The sequence below is a fragment of the Carassius gibelio genome, chromosome A24 (genome assembly GCF_023724105.1).
Source record: "Carassius gibelio isolate Cgi1373 ecotype wild population from Czech Republic chromosome A24, carGib1.2-hapl.c, whole genome shotgun sequence".
NCBI classification, from domain to species: Eukaryota; Metazoa; Chordata; class Actinopteri; order Cypriniformes; family Cyprinidae; genus Carassius; species Carassius gibelio.
The window spans coordinates 24,781,500-24,785,692 of NC_068394.1; the positions used below are offsets into that span (position 1 = coordinate 24,781,500).

At 38.0% G+C, this 4,193-nt stretch overlaps 1 protein-coding gene across 1 annotated transcript in view; it reads right to left on the minus strand.

Moving 5' to 3' along the window:
* Nucleotides 1-3,730, minus strand: part of LOC127946386 (inactive dipeptidyl peptidase 10-like) — an 18,105-nt gene extending 14,375 nt beyond the window's left edge. Inside the window, exon 1 of the mRNA XM_052542929.1 lies at nt 3,714-3,730. Within this exon, the coding sequence (XP_052398889.1) occupies nt 3,714-3,730 (17 nt within the window). The remainder of the gene's footprint in view (nt 1-3,713) is intronic.
* Between the last annotated feature and the right edge of the window lie 463 nt (nt 3,731-4,193).

Consider the following 4,193-nt stretch of genomic DNA (forward strand, 5'->3'; position numbering starts at 1 on the left):
AGAGAAAGAGAGACAGATGGAGCATAACTCTTAATCTGGCTTTGGTCTCTTTCCATATTCATATCAGATGAATTGTAAAGCTTTTGATGCACACTTGAAGAAGCACCTTCTCAAAACTGGGTCAAAAGCCACTTAGCTGGACTTTAGAATAGAGAATAGATGCCTCAGTGAACAAGACTGGGCATCATTTCTCTCTTTCTCAAAACATTTTTAGCAAATGTAGAAATATGCTAGAAATAGCCTGATAATGTTGCTTTTGGTGCTGATAGTGAGGGTTTAATATTGCACTGACTTGCTAGTAGAAAAATACTTTTATTTCCAAAGCAGAAATATAACAGGAGTCACCGATAATATCTGGAGAACATTGCTACAGCATTACAATAAAATTATAAAATTATATTTCTTTCTATAATTCTTTAAAATCAGCAGGTTTAAGACCTGTGTTCACTCACTGACTACATAATTTAAAGTTATAACTCAAATGTAATGCATTTCAGGACAGAACATAGACATCTACAAAGATATATAATATGAAGATGCAGCTCATGTCAGTGTCAGATGCATATTATCTGTTCGTCTTATCACAGAACCTGGGATGTGGTTTGCATGAGTTACTGCCTTTAAAGTGATACAAGGTCAAACAGATACTAATCGCCAGCATCAGCAAAACACCAGAAACCGTTAGACCACACAGACGCTCATGGGTAACAGATATCAGAATGTTTCATTCAGCAGACAAACTCCATACCAAGGACTCTCCCTCGCAGAGGAACTGCTGCCTTTACAGTTCACCTTCAGTTGCTGGTTCCCTTTAACATTGACTGTCCTCTGAATTATTCACTGCAGAGTCACTGAAGATGTACACAAATCACATCACTGTCTATCGAGCATCAATGTCTTTTGTGAACCATTTCTGATTCAGATTAGATTTGTTAACTTCAGGTCTCTCATGTAAAGACAGCTGTTGTCACTTTCTTTAATGTTATGAATTCAGTGTAAAGTATGTAAATGTTGCTTGGTTAAAAAAAATAAAGAATTCTAAGTGGGGGAAGAGCTGTGAAATGGTGAAAGAGATTTAAGAAAGTGGAGATAAAACTGTGAGAAAGAGATGTGAGGAAGCAGAGATAAAACTGAGGAAATAGGAGCTGTAAAGGAAGTGGGAGAAGAACTGTGAGGAAGTGGAAAAGATGTGAGGAAGATGAGGAAGAACTATGAGGAAGGGTGAGTGGGCAGGTTGCAGGAAACTGTGGGAAGGGCTAAAAGGAAGTAAAGGAAGGAGAATTGTGTGAAGAGCTGTGAAGGAGCAAAACAAAGGTAGAGGAGGAGTGGGGCATAGTTGTGGAAAGGGAAGAGCTATAAGAAAGTAGGGCTGTCTCTCTGAAAAACTGTGGAAAAAGAGCTTTGTCATAGTACTCTTGCTGTGAGGAAGTGGGAGAAGAATTATGAGGAAGTAGGGGAAGAGTCGTGAGGAAGTGGTACAAGACATCAGGGAACTGTAAAAGGGTTAGAATGACATGAAGTAAGAGTTATGAGAGAAATTTAGGGGAGAGGTGTAAAGAAAAGAGGGAAGAGCCATAATGAACTGAGGTAAAGTGCTCATGAGGAAGTGCTAAAGTGTGGTGTGGTGGAAGAGAGTTATAGAAGATAGAGAAAAACAATGAAGAAGTGAGGGAAGAACTATGAGGAAGAGAATACAGAATTAAGAGGAAATAAAGAGAAGCTACGAGTAGATTAGGTAAGAGTTGAGGAAATGGGAGAATATCTGTGAGGAAATGATGGAAGAGTTTGGAACAAGTGGAGGCACAGCTGGGGAAGAATTATGAAAGAAAATTTGTAAGGAAAGGAGAGAAGCACTTTGATGGGGAAAGGTAAGAGCTGGAACAAAGTGAAAGGGGAGCTGTGAGGAAAGGGAAGGATTATAGGGAAGTGAAGGAAAAAGAAGCAAGAGGAAACAAGGAAAAAGCTGTGATGAAAAGTTCATAAATCACACTGAATCCTTTTTATCCACTGCATCCATCTGTCTGCCCACGGAGGACAGTGTGAGTATCCTTCTGCCTATGGAGCTGGATGTTTGTAAGGAAATCCACTGAGGTTGCAGATCTCCATTATTTGCCTTATATCTCTCTTCCTCTATATTCTGTCTGTAGTAAGAAAACAGCTGAAACATTTTCACAACAAATGAATCAGAAACACGTCAAGTATTTTACCTCTTCTCAGAGAAGCATTACTCTGAGAAAAGTCTGTATGAGTCATTTTTCAATATGCACGATCCTTTACAAGAGTTGACAAAAGTTATTCCTTATTGGTCAACAGTTCAGAGCTGTGCGTATAACATATGAGTACCAAAGGGGCTTTGAGGCTTTAAAAAGTATAAAACCGCTTTTAAAACTTCATTCTTTGTTAGTGCTTTGGGACATCATAGGCTTTCTCTATCCCTCTTTTTCTGTCTCTCACAATAAGAATAAAGACCGACAGACCCTTTTCCTGAAAACAGCTGTCAGACTTACGAGTACAATTGCATCTTTTATCCAAATGCTTGCTGTTCCAGGGAAATCACAAAATATAATGCAAGTAAGCCACCATTACTAATACACAGTGGCCCCAAAGTGTACACTTAAATTACACATACAAATGCATCAATTGCAAAGCAAACATCAAACCGAGTGCAATTTACTTTTAAGAAATATAGCACATATATTTCACAAGAATTATAAAAATGTCAGGTTTCAAAACCAGAAATGTAAATAATTAATAACTAATAAATGTTTTATTAGTATTTATTTATTGCCCATATTTAATTTATATATATATATATATATATATATATATATATATATATATATATATATATATTTTTTTTTTTTTTTTTTTTTTTTTTTTTTTTATGGAGACCGTTAAAAAAAGCAAAGGGTGCAAACTAACTACTAACTAGTAGGTACATACATAGAAAGAAGTGTACACTTCTACCCAGTCAGGTAAAAGTATTGTAAAAATGGCTCAGAAAGCCCAGCATAATTTGTTTTCAGATAACATTATAAAATATTGCATAAACTTTGGATTAGGGAACAATTGCTTATTAGTAAGCATATCATTAGCAGTTTATTAACACTTATAGCACACATTAATGTCTTGTTCTGCATGACCATATTCTAGATCCCTTAACTTTACCCCATACCTCAACATAACTACCACATCAACTACCTTACTTAATAAGCAGCTAATTATTAAATGTCAGCAAACGTCTGATAGTTTTGATAGATTCATTTTAATTACTTAAATAAAGCTGTCAGTCGAGCAGGATTTAAAAGCAAATTCCCTGAAGAACTATTTCTCAGAGCCAAGAGTGAAATCCTAGAATGGCCTGTTGCTTTATCCACTTCCATCAACAGTCCAGGAAGGGCAGTTAATTGGTGTCCTTCAGAGCGTTTTCTCTGTGATCGGAGGTATTTACGAGCTATACAGAAATTTCAGCTCAACTCTGATGCTCTTTCTTTATCAGAAACCCCTCCTGGAACCATTTATTCTTCCATCAGTTGGGCTTGACAACAGTCATGTGAAAAGAAAAGGTGGGAGGTCAGCGGGAGAGGAGGAACAGGCAGAGAGGCATGTAACGGGGAACGAAATGCTAGTCTTGCAGGAAAGGGGCTGACTCACAGATATTCTTTCAGACACACATAGCAGCTGCTAATTCAGGCTATTCAGCCAGGGCTTACCGTATCACAGCAAACATGGGCACTAACAGGAAAGGAAAAACCCTGACAGGCATTTCACTCTAACAGCCCTTTATCTCTGTATTTGTTTATCCATATGTCCCTTTATCCATCTCTCCATTTTTCAGTTTCATTAGACATTCACAATCCCTGGCTCCCTCTGATGCCAGTTTCACACATACTCCATCTGCAGTGCGTATGCGTTGCGTATTTTTTTACGCACCCATGTTAACGGATTCCAGCGTTCACACTGCACGTGGTTGCGGTCCGTCTGTGCGTTCCAGGAGTGGTGCGTCTGCAGCAGTGCAGCGATCGTTTATGTACAGAGTCTATTTTTGCTGTGCTGCACACGCTGAATTAAAGTGACAGTACATTGTTCACGGTAAAAATGAACATGGATTGACGTGGAAATGCAGTAATTTCCCAATAAATGGATACTAATTAAAGCCTACTGTGTTTCACATGCAACACATGGGTTTTTGG